Below are 23,244 nucleotides of genomic sequence, written 5' to 3'. Positions count from 1 at the left end.
ACCCTTCGTGCCCCACGCTAGGCGCCAAAAAGAACTGTCCTGGTTTAAACCAATCCACACAGCTCGTCTACTCACCTCCCCCGCCCCCGCCCCTCCCCGCTCCTGGAGGGATGGGGAGGAGAATCGAGAGAATGTTACTCCCACAGGCTAAGAACAGCCCAGTAACTAAGGTATAACACAAACCACTGCTACTACCACCAATAATAATAATGATAAGGGAAATAACAAGAGAATACGATACCACCGCCGAACGAGTTCAACCCCCCCGAAAAGAGAGTGTGCCCTTCCAGGTAACTCCCAGTTACCTCCCTGGGCATGACGTGCTGTGGTATGGAATACCTCTTTGGCTAGTTTGGGACAGGTGTCCTGTCTCTGCTTCCTCCAGGCCTCCCCTGGTCCCCAGCAGAGCATGAGACTCACAAAGTCCTTGGCCAGAATAAACATTACCTAGCAACAATTAAAAACAACCAGTGTTATCAGCTCTCTGCCCAGGCTGGAAGTCAAAACACAGAGCTTGCACCAGTTACTAAGAAAGAGCAAAACGGCTCCTGATAAACCCAAGACACTGATCCAACTGGGTTTTCTTCCTCCAGTAACTATGATGGAAAGAAGTCTTCTCTAACCATTATCTTTGTGCTTACTGAAAGAACCTGACTTTCAGATAAATATAAATCTGTCTGAATACTGTATAAAAAGTAGATTTCCTAAGGCAGGCATTCTGGTGTCAAACTTGCCTTAAGCACTCTGTAGTTTCCGATGACAATCTTCAAAAGATTTGCTCTAATACACTCTACAAAGGGAGCACTTCAGAAGTTTAACTAAGCAAATACAAAACTGAGGATTGTTCCTGAACAATTATTAGATTAATTGTTCAATAACACAGAGTATTCATTCATATTGAACATTCTATTAAATGTTCAGAGTATTAGCACACACGGCCCACAAACTTACTTTTATGATATATGTATATGCTATATAACACAACTGAGTACTTAAGAGTTATTTAAGTCCACTACTTACTTTCTAAACTGAACTTAATGAACATTAAACCTTACAGTTGTAAACTTTTTAAGGGAAAAATGAAACTGTCACAATTAAAAAGATGCTGAGACATGTTTCTTATTAAAAAAGCATAATTCAATACACCAGACATTCCTAACTTTTTTAATTGTACATGTGTATATACACAGTAATGCAATTTCTGCAATAAGAAACTTTATAAATGTATAAATTTAGAACTGACATTTGTTTAGATCAACTATAAATTACCAAGAAACTATTTTCAAACTGTACACACTAATAATCAATGAAGTCTTGTTAAAATAATGTAATGACAATATATATTTCAATGTAAAAACCAGCTTTAGCTTAAAAATATTAACGCAGTATTACACAATAACTTCAATACTATTTAAATTTTACATGCTATTCCAAATTCATAAAGAAACCCTGCATGTCTTCAAAACCCATATTTAAAATTTTTAATCAAAGGTGAAGTAAGTGTCTATAAGCAGCTGAATAGTAAAACTAAAATGCCATCTCTTTTCTCTCTTTAAGGATTTCAACCCACAGGAGAACTTTGGAAGTCCCATAGGAGATCTTCCTTTTTAAGTTCAATCTCTATTGACAACTTTGTGAGTTTGGTCTGTAGGCAGACACTGGTAGAAGTTAATTCATTTCTGGAGTTTTCAATTGTGTTGCATTTGTGTGGTTTTGCCATCAGGGTGTCCACAGGGGTGGCTTCTGTAAGAAATCACCAGACCCCGTGTCCAACAGAGCCAATGCCAGGCAGCTCCAAGACAGATCCTCTGCTGGCCAAGGCTGAGCCCATCAGCAATGGTGGTAGCACCTCTCGGATAACAGATTTAGGATGGGGAAAAAGTTGTTGCATGGGAGCAATGGCAGCTGCAGACAGGAGCAGGAAACAGCTCTGCAGACACCAAGGTCAGTGAAAAAGGTGCCTCAGGTGCCGGAGCAGAGATTCTCCTGCAGCCATGGTGAGGAAGGCTGTCTCCCTATAGCCCAGAGGTCTGTGGCAGAACAGATTCCACCTGCAGCCCATGGAAGACCTCACACCAGAGCAAGGGGATGCCTGAAGGAAACTGACATTGTGGGAAGTCCATGCTGGAGCAGGCTCCTGGCAGGACTTGAGGCCCCATGGAGAGAGGACCCCACACTGGAGCACAGGAAGGGTGGGAAGAGTCTTCCACCTGAACTGACCACAACCCCTTCCCAAAAAGCAAAAAAAGAATTAAAAATCACAACTGTAAACTCCAGATGTGACAGTGCCTGTAAATGGCAAATGTAGTAATTCAGCAGCAACGGACATTAAGGATGGATTAGTAACAAAAAAATCCTACTCTTATAAATTAATTCTTAGCTCACAAAAGGGACGATATTATGTGGCAGCTTAGAACAGCTGATTAGTGCTGATATATCTTCTGAAAACTATTAGAATAGACTCCATCCATAGAGAGATATTTACCCTCTGGATTGAGGCTAGTCAAGCACACAGCATTTGGAACGGAGGTATGATACACTTGTCACTAGCTAAGAGCTGAATTGAGGAAGTCACTCAAATTGTTCTTCTGAAGTGAGATGCAGTAAGATGGAACCACAGGAACAAGTAGATAGTAATGACTAAAGGGGTCCCATATGGAAATAAGATACTTAGCACAATTTAGTAAAACCATACATTAACATTTAATGTTTCACTCTAAAGAATGTCTTATCCTTTTATTACAGAAAGCATACAGAGAAGAGGCTTTTGCAAAACATGTAATTTCATAGTTCCAAAAAGCAATTAAAATACATTTTTGAGTTCCAATTTAGTTATGACCAAACTAGCTACACATTGCAGGAATCTCTGCATTTCTTTTCCATCGGAAGCTGCTTGTGTTATTTTCCAGCAGGCAGTCCCTCCTTCATGCTTCAAATCACATGTTCTGTTTATTTCCCTTCTGCCATGTACATTACTTCCCTCCCTCCTCTTTCAAGGAGATCTTACAGCAGCCTTCCAGTACCTGAAGAGGGGCCTAGAAAACAGCTGGAGAGGGACTTTTTACAAGGGCCTGTAGTGACAGGACAAGGAGGAATGGCTTTAAAGTGACAAAGGGAGCATTTAAATTAGAGGTTTTTCCCTCTGAGGATAGTGAGGCACTGGCACAGGGTGCCCAGACAAGCTATGGAACACTTCTCTGTCCCTGGCAGTGTTCAGGCCAGGCTGGACGGGGCTTTGAGCAAACTGGTCTAGCAGAAGGTGTCCCTGCCCATGGCAACATGGTTGGAACTGGATGAGCTTTAAGGTGCCTTCCAACCCAAACAGTTTTATGATTCTTTCCACCCACTATTTCAGAACTCTCTGCATTTTCTTATTTCTTAACTCACCATAATATCTTATCTCATTATATGAATGCAGCTACCAAGGAATGGGAGCAAGCCTGAGCATCAGGCAGTGCTCATCTGTTTTAAGCCTTTTCCTATAATCTGGCCAAGAATTAACCGGAAGTGCCAAAAAGATGCTTCCATTTGCAGAACCAGATGCATATGCTATGGGTCCAATATTCCTCTCTTACAGTACAGTTCGATCATTGAGCACCTACCTCTACCTAGATCACTTCCCAAAGATGTGGAAGTTTATGCCAACATAATTAATGCCCTAAACAAAAAGACTACTCAGCCAAACTGAAGCTATGAAACGGACCAGCCTGCTACCTCACTATTCTCCCACTATGAACAATACAAGTTTGTAAAGAAGATGCAGCTTCTTTACTTGAAAAATAAGCAGCAACATACCCTGGGTTAGTTGCCAGAGATCCATATGTGCATGAAAGAGCAACTGAAATGGGAGTTGGCTTAGATTAATGATGGCATCCCAAAAGCATCTGGAAAAGAAGAAAAAAAACCTTCATATTTTCTGATTTCATGTAAGCTGGAAAGGTGGCAATGGAGTTTCCTATGCAGCCTTATTTACATGAGTAGCTTCCATCTGAGGTCCAAAACTGTCAATGATAAAGTTGTCTTGGGCAGTGCCTTGCCTCAGACTTCTTTTGCTTTACTGCAAAATGCCTGATGACTTTAGCTTTTTTGCAAGAAGGGGTTGTTGATGTGCACTGAAGTTTCTCAGAGACCACAAAGCCAAACCACCTCCTACAATGGCACTGAGGCATTTACCTTACCATAGCCACAAAAATATCTCCATCTTTCTGGATCGCGTTAGGTATAAGGAATGGTTGTGCATTGAGAGGTATTTTCTTTGACTGATTTTTCATCTGTTGATCCCCTTACGGAGGTCTTTACTATGTTGCTTTTTTCAATCAAGAAACAGTACTACCATTGCAAATTTACCATATATGAAACTAAGCTGCTGGCTGTGCTTGCACAGTTTAGAACTTCAGAATATGACAGATGATGTATTCATTTGTCAATCTCCAGGGAAATGATGGATTCCCCCAATACCAGACACTGTTAAGATACAGCTGGACAGTGTGCTGGAACATCTAGCCTAAGTGCTACTTTGCCTAGAAAGGACAGACAATCCTTTAGGTGCCTTCCAACCTAATATTCTATGATTCTATGAGTTCTTGCACCCTCCTAACAACATTAAACTGCACAAAACATTGAGGTTTCTGCTGGCTACTTCTTTGTCAGCTATAGTTTGTCGCTAGCTGCCTAGACCAGTACTGTCTAGAAGAAGGACAAGGACCCAAGATTGGATTTAATCAGAAGCCTCTTCTGCATCACCACACTGGTGTCTGCTAGACTTCCAAATGTTATCCCTCTCCACAGATACCCACTCCATGCATCATGCACACTCAGGTCTGTGGAGTAGCAAGATTAGTCTTGAAACTTCAGTATTAGCAAGGCATATTCAGAAGGTCTGGTTTGGCAGCCGTCCTCATTCCAGTCTTCAGAAGCCGATAATAAAAACAATACCTCTGCCACAGTAAATTTAGTGGATAATTTTTCAAATACATAATAAAATTCATACTAGCATGTTGTATTAGATGCATTACCTTTTGACCTTGCTAGTAAATAGGTTAATCTTTTACAGAAGAATTACTGCTTAACAAAGAGATCTCAAAGAAAAAAAAGCAAACAATTACTAAACCAAATTCAGGACTGTCGTGGTTTGAACCCAACCACAAACCTCTTTTGCTCACTCCCCCCCTTCTTGCCCTCCCCCTGCTCCTGGAGGGACGGAGAGGAGAATCAAAAAGAATGCAACTCCCACGGGTTGAGATAAGAACAGTTTAGTAACTAAGGTATAACATAGATCACTACTGCTACCACCAATAATAATAATGATAAAGGAAATAACAAGAGGAAAGAATACAACACCTCAACACCAGCTGACCAATAACTCGCCTCACTCCCCCCAGCCAAGCACCGACCGATACCTTCTCCAACCCTGCAGTCCCAACCCTTCCGGGTCACTCCCCGTTACCTCCTGGGCATGACGTGCTGTGGTATGGAATACCTCTTTGGCTAGTTTGGGTCAGGTGTCCTGTCTCTACTTCCTCCCGGCCTCCCCTCCTCCCTGGCAGAGCATGAGGCTCAGAAAGTCCTTGGCCAGACCAAACATTCGAGCAGCAACTGAAAACATCGGCATTATCACCACTGTTCCAAGGCCAAAAGATCAAAACACAGCACTGTACTAGCTCCTAAGAAGGAGAAAAATGACTGCTGCTGCTCAACCCAGGACATTATCCACCCCTTATTCCATACCATTCACGTCATGCTCAGATCCCACATCTTCAATATGCCATCACTCTTACATATATATATACATCTACATATACACAGAGAAAAAGATCATTTCTTAGTGCATGGACCTATAAAGCTGCTGAGTCCATCTGGTCCATGATGTCAGGCTCCATCTCTTGTTACAGTCTCTCAGAGCAGGAGAGGCTGTGTGCAGTGTTCACATTTGTGAATAACCTGGGCAATAGTGTCCATTGCCAAGTCCACCCCTTGATCATGAGTCCATCTCTATGTCGCATATCTGCCCTGATGGCCTGAAGTGCCATGGGCCCACCAGGCTCAAAATAATTCACTGTCCCCTTCAGCAGTTTCTGCAGCTTGTTGCTGGGGACTCCATAGAGCTGCCTTCCATCTCCGACGCTTCCACAGCACTGGAGGGGCCCAGTGGACCAGATACTCGCTCATACTGTCCCACACACCCTGCCACTCATGGCTGTCCAGCCTTGGGGAAGATCTCTTGGTCCTCCCATATTGTGGTCTAACCCCAGACAAGAAGCAAACCTGACTCTGCTTAACTTCTGAGATCAGACAAAATGGCCGTGGGTAGAACACACTCTGTGTGTGTGCCAACATGGTGACCCCCATCACAACCAGCAGGCAGGTCCCAAGGGTACCCAAAGGCCATTCAAACCCTTCAGAACTCTCCAATGCTGCTGCTGTGCTTGTCCCTGGGGCTGGTGCAGCTGCTGTGCCTGCCGGCTCTCCCACCACCAGCTTCTCTTCTCCTGGGTGCAGCTCTTCCTCCTCTGCCGTGCTGGGAAATGCTGCCTGGGCTCCTGCATCCTCCTGCGGCTCGGCGGGCGGCTTCCGAGGGACGCTCTCGGCCGCCGCAGGGTGCGGCTCCTCCGCGGGTCTCGGCTCCTCCGCCGCCTCCTCCCGCTGCTCAGCAGCCGCCTTCCTCCCGGGCTCGGGCCCCGCTCCCGCCGCCGCCTGCTCCCCGGGGCCGCTCTCCCGGGCCGCTACGGCCGCCGCCGGCTCCCGGGGCCGCTCCCCCTCGGCTCCCCGCAGCTTCACAAAGACGGAGGCGAGGACAAGGGCCAGGGCGGTGAAGAGCAGCGGGACGGCCCGGTACAAGTCCACGGCCACGTCCATCTCTCCCTGCTGCTGGAGCCCACCCGTATTACAAGCCATTGCCATAAAGTACAGTGAAACAAAAACCTTAGCCCAAGCCCCACACTTGATAAACACGAACACAGGGAATACCGGCTCTAAGTAATGTACTACATTCTGAAGCGCTGAGAGCAAGAGAAACAACTTTGAGAGCCAATAAATCAGCACTGTGAAGACTATCAATCTGATCATCTCCGTCGTTATCTCAACCCTTCGTGCCCCACGTTGGGCGCCAAAAAGAACTGTGTGGTTTGAACCCAACCACAAACCTCTTTTGCTCACTCCCCCCCTTCTTGCCCTCCCCCTGCTCCTGGAGGGACGGAGAGGAGAATCAAGAAGAATGCAACTCCCACGGGTTGAGATAAGAACAGTTTAGTAACTAAGGTATAACATAGATCACTACTGCTACCACCAATAATAATAATGATAAAGGAAATAACAAGAGGAAAGAATACAACACCTCAACACCAGCTGACCAATAACTCGCCTCACTCCCCCCAGCCAAGCACCGACCGATACCTTCTCCAACCCTGCAGTCCCAACCCTTCCGGGTCACTCCCCGTTACCTCCTGGGCATGACGTGCTGTGGTATGGAATACCTCTTTGGCTAGTTTGGGTCAGGTGTCCTGTCTCTACTTCCTCCCGGCCTCCCCTCCTCCCTGGCAGAGCATGAGGCTCAGAAAGTCCTTGGCCAGACCAAACATTCGAGCAGCAACTGAAAACATCGGCATTATCACCACTGTTCCAAGGCCAAAAGATCAAAACACAGCACTGTACTAGCTCCTAAGAAGGAGAAAAATGACTGCTGCTGCTCAACCCAGGACAAGGACAAAATCAGAAGCATTCCAAGTGACTTTCTGGTGTTGAAAATTTTAGGTTGTGTGAAAATAGGAGGTTGCATTATCAGTTATGTTTATTAACCATAAAAAAAAGGTAGTTTGAAACGGTAGCAATATCAAATGCTTGCAGGACAAGTAAAATGCTCAAAGTACTGAAAGTATATTAAACCCTTATTTCCATTTGTTCAGCTTGGGTCTAAGAAATTCACAACTTTAACATATTATATCCTGCAGCTGTAAACAAAGAATAATAGAAATTAACTAAAATGGCTGCGTTTAAAGAATGGCAAGCAGACATCCACCAATTTCATAAAAATTATGTCTCTTCAGTGAAGATCATCTGTTTCATGAAACTAGGACAAAGGAATGTAGGCCAGCCTTTCACATCCAGCATTAACTAGATGACCCACAATGACCTGGAGCAACATTAATTCTGACTATTCATCTAGCTGGCAACAGGTCTTCCATAATTGATCTGCACAGTTAAAACCAAACAGAACGTATTTTTGAAGTTACTTTTATTTACAGAGAACAAACATTTTCAGAAGTTTTCACTTCCAGACCACGCCAGTTGTTGCATTTAAGTTCTCTTTAGTTGTGCACACTCTCATCAGAAGATAAATCACACACAGGCACTTTAACAATTTTGAAAGCAATGCTAATCAAATGATTAAAATTACAGTTTTTGTTACACACATTTATTTAGGTAATAGAAACACAGCCTTACTCTTTTCCAACTTCCGCGCGTTAATTTCTACTGACCTGTCGTGGTTTAACCACAGCTGGTAACTCAGCACTACACAGCCAGTCCCAGGCAGGATGGGGAGGAAAATGAAAAGACTCTGAAAACCACTGGTTGAGATAACAACAATCCAATAACTAAAGCAGAATATACTAATAATAATAATGGAAATAACAAGGGGAGAGATGATAAAACCAAAAGGAGAAAGGGAGGAGGAAAACCCAAATAAACCCAAGTGATGCACAACACAATTGCTCACCACCCGCCAACCAATACCTGGCCCAACCCAAAGAGCAGTCAGTCCCTTTCTTAGCCTTAACTTCCTATAGCCTTAGAACTCAATTTAATTAGAAGTTATGAATCATAGTTAAACCCAAAGGTTCCGAGATCTCATTGGCAGGAAAAAGGGGAAGTACTCAGTTTACGGTAAATAATGATGTCTTTCCTTTAAATTACATTTTTGGAAGAAGGATTTCAGGACCTTTTCCCCTTGAGTTTAAAAGCAAGTTTAAATTCTCTATATATCTGTCTATTTTTACTCTAAACTCTGAAGTATGAGCTGTCTGAAGTTGAAGAATCAAACTGAGGTCATACTCTATACTAAAGTTAGACTAGAGTCTTGCTTTAACTATATTTGAGAATAAACAGTTACTGTAACTGTGGACTGAAAAACTATAAAAACAAAGTGAAAGTCTTCATAAATACCAAAAGAAAGTATCTAAGAACTTATAGTGGTGCAGCCACAGCAGAAAGAGATTATTGTGAAAACAAAGCAATTCTTTATTGGAAGGGTTACAGTTTGAGAAGGTTACATAGGTGCAATGGAAGTAAAATTGGGTTTTGGTTGTCTTTTTTACTTTTTTTTTTAATCTTTAATTTAAACATTAAATGTTATCTCCATTATCCTTCCCCAAATCCAAGCAAGCCAAAAGTCTTATAACAAACCAAAACTTGACTTTGTCTTACATCCAAGACAAGAAAAGCCTGGCTTGAAGTTTCAGATGAGAATGGGTTCCTCATGTTTTGGCCCAAGACAGATGATCATTTAATGTTTATTCAAATAGCCTACTTCAATAGATTTAATGCATTGAAAATAAAGCCTTTTGTCAGCATACTGACATAAGAACAAAGCACCCTAAAAAAAAACAAAACCAAAACAAAACAACATCTAGACAATGCAGGACCATACAAATGATCAGATGATTAAAAAAAATATATAGCCAAAAATGGAATACAAAGCATAAGAGACCTTGGAAATCAAGGAATGTTGAAAATACCATTTTCTCACAAATAAAAAAGCAAAACATTTTATGGTTTTACAGTGTGGTATCTTCTTGAATTGGAAAAGTAACCTTATATATGGTGTTACCTTGCACTTCATATATAAATTATTCACTGCAACATAACCGGAAAACCAAAACCTACAGTGCTAATCTCAATTTCTACTAACAAAGTCTCTTAAAGCACAGTACCTAGTTCAGATGTCTGCCTCAGATGGAGCAGAAGGGTGGTGGAGGAGGCAAGGAGAACAGTATGACAACAACCTGACACAAAACATAACCTAGCATTATTTTCATGTACACAGAAAGCAAAGCTGAGCTTTACTGATGCTTTCAGGATTGTATTTCCCAGAATCTACACAGAACAGGTAAAAAATAGAGCAAATGATTAAAAAAAAAATCAGAAGATTTATCAGGATGATATAAAAAAAAGACACTTTCCATGCAACTGGCTTCAATGAGATTCTTAAATAGAATCTATACTTGGAAAAGTCTCCCATTAAAACACCAGTAGCTCTAACACATCACTCCTTCACATTTTCCTACTTAGCTGTTTAAAAACAAGTGCACTGGTGAAGGAAAATTTGTGCAGTAAATTATGAGGTGGTCCTTCATTTATTGACAGCCCAGAGCCATCTAGAATACAGCACACAAACTGTTAAATTTGTTTTGTATCAGAATAACTAAAAAAGTAACCACCAGAACTGAATTCTCTCTCTTTCCAACCAAATGTTTCTTTAGAAGGATCCTTGCATAACAGAGGAATCAATTCAGGGCTCCAGCACTTCCCTGAAAAAGAGCAAAGTGCTGCAAAAATGCAGTACTTGAAGCATTTATGAGTATGTGATACTCCACAAGCCCAACTGCAGGTTATGGAAGAAAGCAGAAACTTAAGGTAGCTACTTTAATTTTTTTTTTCAGAATATCCATTCAGAAATCTGCACACTTGTACCCAATTACAGTCAGCAGCACGTAATCTATTAACAGGCCCTTTTTTAACTAAATATTCTGCTAACCCATGCAAATTGAGCTCCTATCTCTTATATACAACTCCAGAATAAGCAAATAAGCACTGAATTAACTATGGCAGTGAGATTTTACTAATAAGTTTTTGATGGCACACACCAAAAACTTTGTACAAAGTCTATTAACACATACAGTATGTAAAATGTGGCTTCTGCTTCAGTGCCAAGAATACTTCTCAGGAATGAAAAGATATTTTTAGATTATTTTTTGTGAATTACTGTTGTCTGGGGTTTCTTTCCAAAAGAAAATCGAAACACCTTCTGGAACATTTCAAACACTGGAACAACAGCAACTACAGTTTTGACAATGAAATATTACCAAAATCAATCAAAAAGGAATTATTGCTTTTAACCATGCTGAACACTAGTTTGCAATCTTACTGGATTTATTTGTATATTTATACTTTACAAAATCTGAGTTAAGTAAAAAGCATTTAATGCTTACTCATAAGCAATTAAATAGTACAGACCAAACTGTCTGCTTCAGATTCATCTCTACAGTGCAGCACTTCAGAAGAAACAGGGAAGAGAAACTGCAAGAAAAAAAGTGCTTTTGCACTCCCCTATTTGTGACTATTAACAGCTACAGCTTACGTTCTGAACAAGTAATTAACTACTTAAAGCAAGCATCTTTAGATGTTTAGCCTACCTAGAGCACAGTTTCATTTTTTTTCCAGTACAAAAGTACATTTTCCCCTTATTTCTTTATCTTCCACCTGTTTTTTCAACATTCTTTTGTAAGCAGTGGTCAACAAGATACATTTCTACTAAGGTGCTACATGCTGAAGTGGGATTCTAATTAGAAATGTATTATTCTGCTGCAACATTTCATGCTGCTGTAACAAATCTGTTTAGATCCCTGGCAGTTCATTACAGTCTAGCTTCACTCTAGCACTTCCTATTACAGGATTAATGGCATTGAGATAGGACAGTAATTAAAACTTTATATTTTCTGTAAATGGAAGAAAATAATTTGGCTTTCTTGCTTAATTAATTGCAGTTTATATACTGATACTACAGAGTTGCAACAAATGTCTTCCAGCTATTATTGATGATCTCATTGCACTGTTAGCAAATTAGCCTCAACATGTTTCAGAAGCCAACAAGGCAAAAGGCTTCAAAGGTTCACACAGATAAACATGCTAAACTAATCTGACCAAATAATCCTGAATATACAGCCAACTACAGTCAAAACAATTCTTAGAATTCATTCTGAATAGAATAAAAGTAATATATCACCATGCTTAGTAAGACTAAAGCAGTTGTTGAATCCAAGACTTGTTCTATATAGAATAGGAGGTCTTGTATTGTGCAGTTTCTAGCTCTCAAAGTAGCATTCTCAATGAAATCAGAAACAGTAACTTCTAACATTTAAGAGACCTAACCTCATTCTGGAAAATAGTAGCCTGATGTTCTCTGTCCATACTTGAGAATTCAGCTAAGCTACATAGATGAAAGAACAGCACCACCTAGTTCTCTATTTAAAAGTTTTCCAATATTATCATCCATTGATATATTTTTGTAATCTATATTCACAGATGTGTGTGTATATGCACAAGGAAATGTGTCACACTTCCACAGAAAGCAATACTAACAAGTTTGTCCGGAGTTATTAAAGCATCCAACATAGACTATTTACAAATGGTTTTTTTTTCCTTTTCTATTCCTTCAGAAAACAAACTTACATACAAGAATGTTAGAAGCTTGTAATAATATAAATAACTATTGTTCTGAAGCACTATAAACACTGAATTGATTGCCCATCCGTACCTAATGCTACTTGTGGGGCCTTTTCACTAATTTAACCAAAGTACTGTATTAGTATTAATTATCATTAATTCTCCCATTCAGTAATCTGACACTTTGAAGTATGTTAGGTATTAGCTGGACTTAAAATTTTCATGTCAAGAATTTCCCTGCTAGTGAATGAGATGCCTATTTGAAGGGTTTACCATGACACAGCAGCAGCACCTCAGAAGCTGCCTAGTCATACCATGAGGGCATCTTAACCAAGCTTTCCTAGCACAGCTGCCCGTGTTTCAATTTGATAAGCATATAGCTACACAAGCAGAACAGTAAGCCAGTTTTTCTACACACACCCTATTTCCTAAGATCTCACATCAATAGGACATAACAGCAGTGGAACTTTATTTCTGAAGACATCTTCTGTTTTGACATTGACACTCATCAATAAACTCTGATTTCTTATATTAACATACATCACACTAGATATTTCAGTTAAAGCCTTACAGAAAATAAAGCACAAGTGACATTAATATTGCAACTGTTCTGGATAGTCGTGCATTTTACACTGCAATGGCATGTCTTGTAATATTACAGAGAAAATGGGAGTTAACTGCACCGGCAAGGTGTTTTAGCTGCATTTGAACAACATGTTCAAGTCAAATAATTGACTGACTTAGAAGGAAAATGAAATAACAGCCACACTGAAATGATCTCATGTGCCACATTAGCATCAACCTGCTGAAGTTCATCTAAATTCCTGGCTTTCATATGGTAGCTTCTAATTATTTTCCACTCTCAAATCTGATTCTTCCTACCAATGTAGAAGTTTTCCATGCCATACAATACAATAAACAGTAAAGATCTCAACAAACAGGAGACTAGAGCTTTATGACCACCTCCCACTGGCTCCCCTCCCAGCTTCTCTTAGTACACATTTGAGGAAAGCAGAGAGAAGTAGAAGGAATGAAACAATAATAATTGGGGGGGGGGGGGGGGGTGTGGTTTAATAAATCTAAGCCTCATATCACATCCCATCCAGGGGCTTTATTCTCCAAGGCAGAAAGAAGGATGTCTTCTCATAGCTTCTACAGAATGCACTTGCCTTAGAAGTTTCATGTGCTATATTTCATTTCCTGGGGAAAGGAGGAGGTAGACAGTCATAGCAGGAGAAAGACAAAAAGCTTTGCTGTTATCCTGCAACCTAAAGTCAAGCGTTGTTCCAGCCTAATCTTCATACATGCCTTGGTCTTTCACAGCAGAGGCTTTTATGGTAACTCTGGAGGTGATATTTTATTCCTAGAGAAAATAAGTTGCCCCATTCCCTACACCCCCATCTATCTACCTACCTATCACAAATGAAGGCCACTTAGGTGTTGGCATAACTCACTTGTTGCCAAGTTGACACATTAATGCAAACAGATTATATAGGATCCAAATTTCAGGCCCTTATCCTCACAAACTTAAGAAGAGAAACCCCTTCGTGCATACAAAGTAGGGCTGTTTCCCTACTTCAGGTCTTGCAGCTGCAAACAGAAGCAACCAAGTTTGGTTTTCTTGACAGGTATCCTAGGCAGACTATGTCTTCAGGGAGATTATGTCAGTTCTGGACCATTCTTTAAGGTGAGTTATTCACTGCAAGAATGTCATGCATTTTACATACCAAACCAAAGCATTAACCAGCAGCTTGTAACCCACAAACCACATTTAGTGAGGAGAGATATACCAAATAGTTGACAAAAAAAATCCAAGTAAGGTAAGGACAATGGTATGAAGCAGCCAAGCAAATGGTCACAATGCTAGCCCATACTTAGCTTAGTTACACACTACTTCTATTCATCTTGATTATGTTTATATAAACAATAGTTATCCTAAGACTATAACATGTTAGATTTAGGACTCCAGCCTTTAGACAAAGAACAGCATATAAAGCCAGTTCACTGCTAATTTGGTTTTATACCAAAAGATAAGGCACTTTTATTATGTAATGTCCTGGTGTTTAAGACTTGGTATTTAAGTTCTGAAAATCTCATCCATCTTAGGTGTTTCTGATTTTGCAACAATTTACTTAAAATTTAAGGAATTCCCTTTCAACTGTACAGGTATTTTACATTAACCAAACGATCATTAAACAAGACTGTACTTACAGCTTCTTCCCTATTAGTCCAAATCTCACTTGTATTTTTGTAGTATTACAAGGCCACTCTATACAAGCCTTGAGATAGCAACAACATTGTTAGAAGCCTCCAAGTGGAATAGAAAAGTTAAAAATGGCAAAGTCAAGGAGAAACTGCAATGCCATGCTTACTCTGATGAATACAGTATTTCACATATAACTTAAACTTGTTAAAAACTTGCAATGTTATCTTAAAGCTCTCTCCAAACATACAGAAAAGTTCTCCCATTTTCACTATTAGATGAATGGATTCACCTAAAGAAAATATTACAGCATGTTATTTTATGACCTCTCATGGATTTGAGATGCTCTGTTAATCCTTGATTAGTAATCAGGTTACTGAGTAATATGTCTAGTCACTGCATTTCTTTTCCCATTTGCAAACAGCTGCAGTCCAACATTAATATATTTGAAAATTAATGAAAAAAAAATCTTGTTAATAACTTGGAATGGGAGCTACTGTTTTCAGATGTCAAAATCTAACTTTATATAAACCGTGCAAACCAATGGAGACTTCTTCACTGTTCTGCAATTTACATCCATCCATGTATCACAACGAAGCATCAACTAGCACATCAAGATTTAAACTTCAAATATAAAAACCATACCAACACAAAGCAGGGAAAAGGCCTTTGAAAATTATAAATATAAAATGAGCTTGGCACTGGAACATGCTTTGTACCATCTTTCCATTAAAAGAAATTTGATTGCTTCTGCTTTAACTAGTACAGCTTTTCCCCTCGGTGGGGACTAACCAGAACAGCCTCCCTGCCTTTTAGCATAGCAGGAATAAAAGCAGGTCAACTTACACTGTTAATCCAGCAGATGTAGGTCAGTTTAGGATAAATACTGGAGCAAATGGAAAATACCAGAGTGCCTACTATAACTGCTACTGTGAAGTAATTTGGCCTTATTCTCTTCAGAGCTGTCAGTCAGTCAGTCACAGTTGTGGAGTTTCCTGTGCTGAGCTTGAAAAGCCGGAGTTTTAACACTTAGACGGGTCAGTACAGCTGCACCAGCCTATTCAACATCTGCCCAAAGTGGCAATAATACAATGCATTATATACTGATAATATTCAGAAAAGTGTCCATAATATCCAAATAATATCCAAAAAAGGGGTCACAAATTATTTTCACTAATGACATCATACTCAAGTTATTGTAGCTCAGATTTGGCAACTGAATTACCATGATTAGAGTAATTGATTAATATTGTGGTATGTAAGAAACTTAAAATATAAACAGAATATTTTCATCTCTAACCTCAGGATAGTCTCTCACACTATCCTTCCCATCTAGGAAAGACAATAACAGGTTAGTCAAACTGTTTATAGAAAGATGATGATAGAGGGACTATCAAAGCTATGCAGACTATCATTATACTGCATATGACATAGGCACTGTTTCACAAATAACCTAAAGCTTCCCAACTGCATTCACAGAACAAGGAATAAGCTGGAGAGGAGCTGAATAATAGCTCTTTATGTGTCCAAAACTTACACAGAGAAACCTTCAGCTCTAAGAGCTTTAGGGATTCAAACTGAAAAATACTGACTATACACTAATTTTTCTGAAAGAGCAGCTGCTTATGAACAGCTAATGTTCTTTAATAGCTATGCAAGGAAAGGAGAATCCTAAATTGAGTATTAAAAGATTGTATGAAGAATAAACTTAAGCATTTACAGTAATGTAAAGCTATGTTAAAAGTGATTTGCTGCTACTTACAATGTGACAGCTGTAAATGCTGTCACACTCTCCCAAAAAACATTTGATTGAACTAGGAAGCAGTAAATACAACTCAACTCCTAGTTAGGAGGAAAGGGTCTTTCCCTCAAAAATCCTAAACTTAGCAGACAAACACTCCTGTTTAAGGCTCACTGACACTAAGATCTCTGGTTTGCAAATAAAAGGACAGCAAAGGACATAAGTATAATTTTATTCTTCATATTTACAGATGCTAGGTAAAGGACAACAAGTAGGCAGACACTGTTAAAAGATGAAACAAGAGTCCTCCAGCCATCTGCAACAAGAATAACTACCTACATTATTCACTAAATCCTTTCTGCCCATTTCAAGTTCTCCATGTTAAAAGTCATACGTCTAAGACATTAGTATTAAAGAGAGCACTGGGAAAATGCAATACACAGCCTCCAGTGTGAGCACTCTGCTTTGTTACTGAAATAAACATTCTGTTTCTTCCTCTCCCCCCTTAAAATCCTATTATGATAGCACACTATGTATTGACATTTAAAGCACCCATCCTGAGCTTACTGAGCATTAACATAAGAGGAATTGTAAACGTTCAGACTTAGTCTTTTTCATTTTTAAAATGAAGGGAAAAGATGCTGAAATAGGTTAATAAAAAAATCAAAGCCAAAAAACCCCACCAACACATCAAGAACCCTTGCAAAGACACCCCAGTTATTTCTGAAAAAACTCAATTATTTGCAAAATGCTTTACCTGTGTAGAAAGATAAGTTGCTCTAGGGCAGATTCCTGAAAGAAATAATGATTTTACATTTTACTCCTTAGTACTGGAATTTGACATTTGCCTTTCTTCCTTTCAAAGACACCTAAAAACACTAATTGGGAAGAAGGAATATACTCATTAAGATCATACTTAATATTGATGCAATCCCAAAGGAAAATCACATTGAACTGTCTAATCATTTTATCATTCTAAATTTGTTTTGGAATGTGTATTGTAAAACCTACATCAGTGGCATTCTCTCTAGAGAAGACCCTCCATTGTTCTGAGTGTCTTACAGAATTAGCTTGCCATTAGATTTATGTTTTAAAACAAAACTGAAGTACTCCTTTCTCTTGGAGAAGGCATTAAGACAAAGACAGCACCTTCCATTTCTACTTTTTAAATATTAGATGAGGGGGAATCATTGTGCTAACACAGTCAACCATGCTCTGGTTATACTGCTGTTCTCTTGGCAGCTACCTGATGTCCGTGTCTTAACCACAGAGTTATCAGTTACTTAATCACCATTTGTGATGCATAAGGAAAAAAATTCCACTCACTCATGATCCAATCTTGACTTTTACATAGCAATATTAAAATAATACCCTTAATCATTAGCACTAGATGATCTTAAGGTCCTTTCCAACCCTAACTATACTAAGACTCGAATCACATCCAACACACTTGGTCAGTTGCAGGATCAGGCTAGAGTAATGGGAAAGGTAGTTACGAGAACTGAGGTTTCTACAATAAAAAACTGTGGCTTACAGACATTTTACATTATAATGGAGTTGCAACTGACAATTAAGTACATTTCAAAGCAGAGAGATATTCACTGGTTTACATTCCTGAAACAAGCTTAAAATAGAAGAAAACAAGAACAAGAAAGTACACAAGAAACATTTGTTTCAGTGGCAGTGCTTCTGTTGATCAACATTTCCATGGAGTTACTCCTTCAATGAGAAACTTCAAAACCATTTATTGATGAATTGCTCACAGAAACTTAATATTTTGTGTGTGAGAGTGATAAAGCTTGTACGAGTGAGCAATCTCTATTAGTGTATTCCTTGGGAAAGCTGTATGACATCAACGGGAATTCAGATTGTTTATTTACCTCATATTCTAAAACTGAACAATAACTGCTGTACGATGACTATCAATAAAATGACTTAAAAAAGCAAGCAAAAGAATTCATAAAGTATGAACTAACCTGATATCTAAGCAGCAAAATAAGCCTACCAAGCCTTGGTTAAATTGACAGAAGTCATATAAAGACAGCCACCACCAAGCAGACTAATACATTTTATGTTTCAATTCATACATACAAGACCCAAAATAAAGATCACATCAAAACTGTCTTCTAATCTGTAGTCATCTATGCCCTCCAAGAACTTACAGAATTACAACAATGTGCTTTTGACTTCCTGTATACCATATTAGTGTAACAATCCTTAGCTGTCAAGACGATCCCTATGCTTTTAGCATCAGGTTGCCAAGATCTTGCTACCAGAAGTCCTACTGAATATTCAGAACAGAATCTAGGTACGCAAGTTGAGTAACGTACAACAGCTTCATCTTAAGTCAACTCAGATCTTAGAAGTAGCCATTTGCATTATTTGCTCATTAATTTAATTATGGTGTTTGGTGGGGGGGGGGGGTCTTTTGCCTTTTTTGTGGGTTTTTTGGTTGGTTTTTTTTTTTTTTAATTCTGCTTGTAATAGATCTGGGCTTATGAGGAAAAAAAAAAGTCTCACCCATAAGCAATTATCTGTCTTCATTGATTTTCTGCATCAGTGATCACCATTTCAGACAAATTAAAGTGTCCCTACATTATTTTCATTAGTAGACAGGTTGCAAGCATTCAAAGCATCTGAAGAAACCATGTTGAGAAGATTTGCCTGGCGTTGGCAGAGAACTGAAAGTAGATCATTTGCTACCACATACAGCACTATCCAGTGTCTTCTCAGGAGCAGAGCACATTAAGGCATTAGATGCCATTTGCATTATCACACAGCAGGGGGCTACAGCAGCTACAATTCCAGGATAATCTTAACCCATATCTCTATACTATCAATCCAACAAAACTGTTTTTAATATTAGAGTTTCCCACAGGATGACTCTTTATTGTCAAGAGCTTCCTTTTCAGGTTGCACAAAAACAGCTGAGATGCTGTACTCCAGTTATTCTAAAGATATGCTGTCCCCCAAACTGCTAAATTATATTTAAGGAAAACTAAACTCAAGAAGCAGAAAGAATCAAAATGACACAAAAAAAGTAAGGCTGATTGTAAACATATCTAACAGTTTAACCCCTCGGGACATCATTTAAGTACTCCCAAATCATTACAGTGCACAAGCTAAGACAACAGCAGCCAGAGATCCTACTATTTTCACAGCAAACGCTGGAGAGGGCAGAGCAGACTAATATCATACCCGAACTCAGCTGACAAACCGCTTCTCAGCTCAACATGTTATTACTCCCTCTTCCACCTCCATCACTTCCCTTTCACAGCAAGCAGTTGACACTGGGTTCTTTTACTCCTTGCTTGCCTCATTTCCGAAAGGGCTGCTTGCTGTTAATGCTATTCCATGCACAAGCTAAGAAGCATTTTTCTATGCCCTCTTGCCTCAGCTGATGCTTCATCAATGCTCAGGACAGATTTCTTAAGCAAGCCTCTCCACAGATCATGCCAGAAAGGAACACTTCCATCCAGGCCACATGTCAGCTTGACTTTTTGTCACCTTGGCTTTAAACTTAATTAGCTTCAGTTTCACTAACAGGAACCATCCATAGCTACAATCCAGAAATGCTTCGAATCCTCAGAACAAAGATCTTATTCACATACAGAGCTGACAAAAAACCTGCATGTCCTATGGCCCACAAACAGAAAACCAGAGAAACCTTAACAAATCCATCGAGCCACTTCACCATGCTGTTTGGGGAAGCAAAGCAAAGCAACAGGGGGAAAAAAAAAAAAAAATCCCACTTCTCAATGCAGGTATAACGCTGCCAACAAGAAATGTGCCCGATATGGTAACTGTGTCTACTAGTTGTGCCAAAATAAATGGCAGAAACTGCGGAAACAACATTTGTGCAGTACAACTATAAGGGGGACCAAAAAAATGTGACATTCTGTTAGCTGCAGTCGCTATTCAGGGAAGTCTTCTCCTAGCAAGCATTTACTCATCATCTTCTCCAATATCCTTTACCTTAAGATAACAGGAAGGTAAAACTTCCTCCCACTCCTGTCTGAAGGCTACAGGTTCTTTGTATCTCTCCCCCCTTCCCCCCCCCCCCCAGTAGTGCTCAGCAAAAGGGGCCCCATGAAGCAGCACTGCTGAAGTGCAGTATACAGGAGCCTAGGGGTTTCCGACTGAAATTTTAATCAGGAGCTGAAAAAAAACAATTCTGTGGGAAACCGAAAAGGGAGAGATGCTTTACAGACACGGAGGGCAGGCTGGGTAACACGTTAAACGTTGCCGTTCCCCATCTGCCAGGCCAGGCCCAATCTGGCTATTTTCACATAGCCACAGTCGGATTTGTATTACACCCCTTTCCTCGCAACATGTTTTTTACCTGATGCAGTTCACGGAGTTACATTTTGCCTGGCGCACTCCCTGAACTGCTGTGAAAGGCATCACTGTTTTTAATCACTGGTTTACTCTCCCAACTGCGATGTGCTGAATGCAGCTGATTGCATCTTAGGGAAGATCAAATCCTCCTCCTCCAGCAACAGCCCCGATTTTATTGGTGACAGAAAGTCAGTCCAGATGCTTCCCACCACCACCCCCCTCTTCCCTCGCAGGGCAATGAATCGACAATTCACAGGGAATGCAAAAGGCAGAGAGGAGCCAACCCCCAGGTGCAGCCCGCCACACATGCCCCAGTAAATAATCTTGTATAGCACCAACACAGCAGCTCCTTGTGCAGTGACATACAGGGCAACTCAAACATCGGCAAAGAATACAAATAGTCTTGGGCGATGGAACTGCCCGCTGCTGCCGTTGCCGAAAGCGCTTGCCCCCCCCCCACCCCCGCCGCCTTCACCCCTCCTCGACCGGTAACTTCCTCGGGACGCCGGAGGCTCGTCGTGTGTGTCGGGCCCCACGGCGGCTGCCTTTGCTCCCGCTATGGGCTGCCAGCCTCTGCTCCCTCCGGAGACCGCCCGACACATGACAGAGCCGAGGGAAACGAGAGATATATTAAACTTGACGCGAAATGGCACGGCCGAGGCGAGAGGGGGGGAGAAATGGAAAAGAAAAGCATTAATCTTACATGGCCACTTAGTTTAATCGTCTCCTCGCTTCTCCCTCCCTAACTCGCACGCTGAGCGAGGGAAGCAGAGAGGCGCCACCCGCCGATCCCCCCGACACCCCCATAACCACCCCGAAGCCCGGCGGCCGCCATCCCGCCGCCGCAGGGGCGGCAAACTCCGGCCGGCAGCGCAGCAGGCTCGGCCGTCGGCTCGGGTCCCCCCCAAGCGGGAGAGCTCCGAGGGAAGCCCCGCAGGCAGCCGCGGCGGTCCCGCGGCACGCCAGCAGCGTGCGGCAGGTCTCCCTCCGCTGCGGCCGCCGCCACATTTGACTTGTACGGATAACATTAATTAGGGAGAGCGGCAGCCCGGCTGTGGGGAGGAGGGAGGGGGAAATAAATTCAGTCTGGAAACTAGCCGCAGGATGAGCCGCCCGGAGCAGGATGCTGAAGGGATCCGCTTGCGAACCCCCGGCTCATCCGATTACCCTACGTACACATTTCATACCGCACATACAGAGGCGCATTCCCGGCGGCGGCGCAAGCGAAACACGGGGCCCCCAACCCCCCCCCCCTCCGCCACCGGGGAGGCACGGCTGGAGCCCGCACGCTTCCCTGGGATGCTGTTGCAGCGCACCCGGTGCTGCTGTTTCTGCGGCCGCACTCGCACTTCGTGGGCACGCTTGCAGCGGGCGAGCGGGGAGATGACGAGGTGGCTGCAGGGGATGGGGAGCGACCGGTGGCAGGCAGGGAGGACGGAGGGGGCAGGAAGAAACTGGCCAAGGAAGGGCAGGAAGGGTTAACGGCCGTGCGACTCGTTCGCGCTGGATAGCGCTACCCGGGAGGGAGAATGGGGGCGCCCGGGGAGGGGAAGGCGGCGGGGAGGAAGCGGGTCAGGAGGGGGGCGACGAGGAGGATGGGCAGGGGGGGCTGGGATGCCCCAGGCCGCGGCGATACCCCCCGGGTCCCTCCCTCCCCCTTTCTCTCCCTCCCTCTCCGCGCGGGGCAGGGGTGGGGAGGAGGCGGTACCTTGTACAAGGATCCCGCAGAGGCTGTAGAAGCGCAGGAGCGCTCCGGGCTTCAGCCGCATGCTGGGGGCTCCCCTCGGGCTGGGTGGGCGCCAGGCACGCAGATCCGCAGCCTCTCGCCGCTCCGCTCTCCGGGCGCTTCCTTCCCCCCGCAGGAGCCGCCGCCGCCGCCGCCGCCTCCTCCGCCGCAGTGTCTCCCTCGCTGTATCCAGTGGGGTGAGGAGGAGGAGGAGGAGGACCAGGGTCGCGGGGGTGGATTGGGGAGGGAGAAGGAGGACGAGGAGGGGGAGGAAAGCAGCTCTCTCCGCTGGCTCCGGAGCTCCGAGGCAGGTTCAGGTTCCCCCAGCCGAGTGGTGCCGGGATGGCCCCGCTGGCTCCCCTCGCCGATGCCGGCGCGCCCGTGTGCCCGTCCCGTCGCGGTGCGGGGAGCTGCGGTGGCGCGGGGAAGCTGCTCTGCTCCGCGCCGCTTCCCGGCTGGAGACACAAGGGCAATCACGGCTTGCGAGGCTCCCCTGCCCTAGCCCCGCCCCTTTATTCCTGGAGCCCCGCCCTTCGCCCCGCCCCCGGGGCCACACCCCGGCCCTCCCTGTGCCGCGGCCACGCCCCTGACACAGCCTTGGCCACTCCCCCACCGGCACGGCCCGCCACTCAGGTGGGTGCGTGACGGGCACCGGTGGCTATCCAATAGGAGGTGCCCGGGCGCGGCCGGACAGCCAATGGGGCGGTGACGGAGGAGGCTCGAGGCGCCAGGTTACAAAACAAACGGGCGTTCCGTAGCGGCTTCACCCGCGAGCTCTCTGCCGGCCCATGAGTGACA

General features: G+C 42.7%; 1 protein-coding gene across 2 annotated transcripts in view; it reads right to left on the bottom strand.

The window, feature by feature from the left end:
• The window catches only part of CADM2 (cell adhesion molecule 2), a 659,180-nt gene extending 636,245 nt beyond the window's left edge, over positions 1 to 22,935 (bottom strand). For both annotated transcript variants that reach the window (XR_010612138.1, XM_065676379.1), the window contains exon 1: positions 22,429 to 22,935. Coding sequence is in view for 1 of the 2 variants with exons in the window: in XM_065676379.1 (XP_065532451.1) it covers positions 22,429 to 22,489 (61 nt within the window). In the remaining variant the exon portion in view is untranslated. The remainder of the gene's footprint in view (positions 1 to 22,428) is intronic.
• Between the last annotated feature and the right edge of the window lie 309 nt (positions 22,936 to 23,244).

Source organism: Lathamus discolor, chromosome 4 (assembly GCF_037157495.1).
Source record: "Lathamus discolor isolate bLatDis1 chromosome 4, bLatDis1.hap1, whole genome shotgun sequence".
NCBI lineage: Eukaryota > Metazoa > Chordata > Aves > Psittaciformes > Psittacidae > Lathamus > Lathamus discolor.
The sequence above is the reverse complement of the archived record's forward strand: the minus strand, read 5'-3'. Positions and strand labels throughout refer to the sequence as shown.